At 37.3% G+C, this 1,559-nt stretch overlaps 2 protein-coding genes across 3 annotated transcripts in view; one reads left to right on the top strand and one right to left on the bottom strand.

The window, feature by feature from the left end:
- Positions 1 to 395, bottom strand: part of LOC105314338 (multiple epidermal growth factor-like domains protein 10) — a 6,421-nt gene extending 6,026 nt beyond the window's left edge. For both annotated transcript variants that reach the window (XM_020002072.1, XM_020002075.1), the window contains exon 1: positions 307 to 395. The gene's annotated coding sequence lies outside the window, so the exon portion shown is untranslated. The remainder of the gene's footprint in view (positions 1 to 306) is intronic.
- Positions 1 to 1,559, top strand: part of LOC109585921 (heat shock 70 kDa protein 12B-like) — a 2,149-nt gene that overhangs the window by 158 nt on the left and 432 nt on the right. Inside the window, exons 2-3 of the mRNA XM_020002068.1 lie at positions 100 to 185; positions 296 to 1,532. Coding sequence (XP_019857627.1) covers positions 100 to 185; positions 296 to 1,532 — 1,323 coding nt within the window. The remainder of the gene's footprint in view (positions 1 to 99; positions 186 to 295; positions 1,533 to 1,559) is intronic.

The raw sequence follows: 1,559 nt of genomic DNA, 5'->3' as shown, positions 1-1,559 counted from the left end.
TGCTGTTTATTATTTTAAGTAATAAAATTATACTCAGTCATTAGATCGTACTACTCAAGTCTCTTCCCTTTACTGGTGGTTCTTATTATCTTATTGAAGTTATAGCTTTTATACTAACACACCTCAAGGAGAAACTACTCACTGATCATCTGAAAGGAAACTACAAGTCAAGTGATTTTGATTGGGTCATTACTGTTCCTGCTATATGGAAAGCAAGAGCAAGAAGAATGATGAGAGAAGCTGCTTATATGGTAACCTAATACATGCTTTGTATTTCATTATGTTAATATGATAGGCTGGTCTCACTTCTGATGCTCCTGGTATAACAAGGTTCACTCCAGTTGGTTCCCCTTTACCACGTCCAGAGGAGGTTAATCCTCAGAAGCTATCATTAGCTCTAGAACCAGAAGTAGCTGCTATAGCTGCACAGCATCAGTCAGCAGTATCAGGAACACCTCCACAGAGATATATGGTAGTTGATATAGGAGGAGGTACAGTTGATATTACTGTACATGATAAGAGTAATGGGAGAATTAGTGTAGTACTACCACCAATGGGGAACACCTGGGGAGGAACAACTATCAATGAAGCATTGTCAGAAAAATTACAAGAAGCAGTAGATGATAAAGATTTCAAGGTTTTATTAGAATCTGATCCCATTAGTGCCAAAGCTACACTAAATAGGATATTTTATGAAAAGTTTGAAGAGCAAAAAAAAATATTTGGAAATGCGACACAAGGTCCCAGAAGAGTAGCATTTTCCTTGCCAAGGGCTTTTACCAGGCACTATGGTAATAATATCCCTGAAAAATCAAAGAAAGTGAATATGCATTATAATCCAGAAAATGATTCATTAACCATAGAACACAACCTATTGGAGGAGGTATTCCAATTCACAATAAATAAAATCCTTGTGTGTGTGAGGGCAGCATTTGATGAGCTAACAGATCATATTGATACAGTTTATCTGGTAGGAGGGTTTGGAGGGTGTAGGTTTGTTAGTCAAAAGATAGAAGAAGCTATTGCTCAGCATCGTGGCATGCTTTATGATAATATAGTGTGTCCTGTACAACCAGATCTTGCTGTTGTAAAAGGAGCAGTAATGTGGAGGAAAGATCCTAACATAATCCAATCACGTGTTGCTGATGCTACCTATGGGGTAGGTGTTGCTCCTGTATTCAAACCGTCAATACACGATGAACATTACAAGTATGTAGATGAAGATGGTGTACTACGTTGTGGCAAAGTATTTGAAATATTTGTACTTAAAGGAGAAGAGATAAAGGATGAAGTATATAAAGCTGCTTTTTTCCCTCGTTATCAATGGCACACACAAACAAATATCTCTATATACTGTACAGCAGATGATGGAGTTCAGTATTTAGTAGATAAAGAAGGTGAACTAACAGTACGTGAGATTGGCCAGCTAATACTTGATCTTCCTAATCCTGATAATGTACCAAGAAAAGAGAGAAAATATGACGTATTCATGGATTTCAGTGGTACAGAGATACAAGCAAGAGCTCAGTATAGTATCACTGGAGAAGAAGTGAAAACAG

Source organism: Amphimedon queenslandica, unplaced genomic scaffold, assembly GCF_000090795.2.
Source record: "Amphimedon queenslandica unplaced genomic scaffold, v1.1 AMPQUscaffold_12983, whole genome shotgun sequence".
NCBI lineage: Eukaryota > Metazoa > Porifera > Demospongiae > Haplosclerida > Niphatidae > Amphimedon > Amphimedon queenslandica.
Note: the sequence above shows the minus strand (reverse complement) of the source record. Positions and strands in the feature narration are given on the sequence as shown.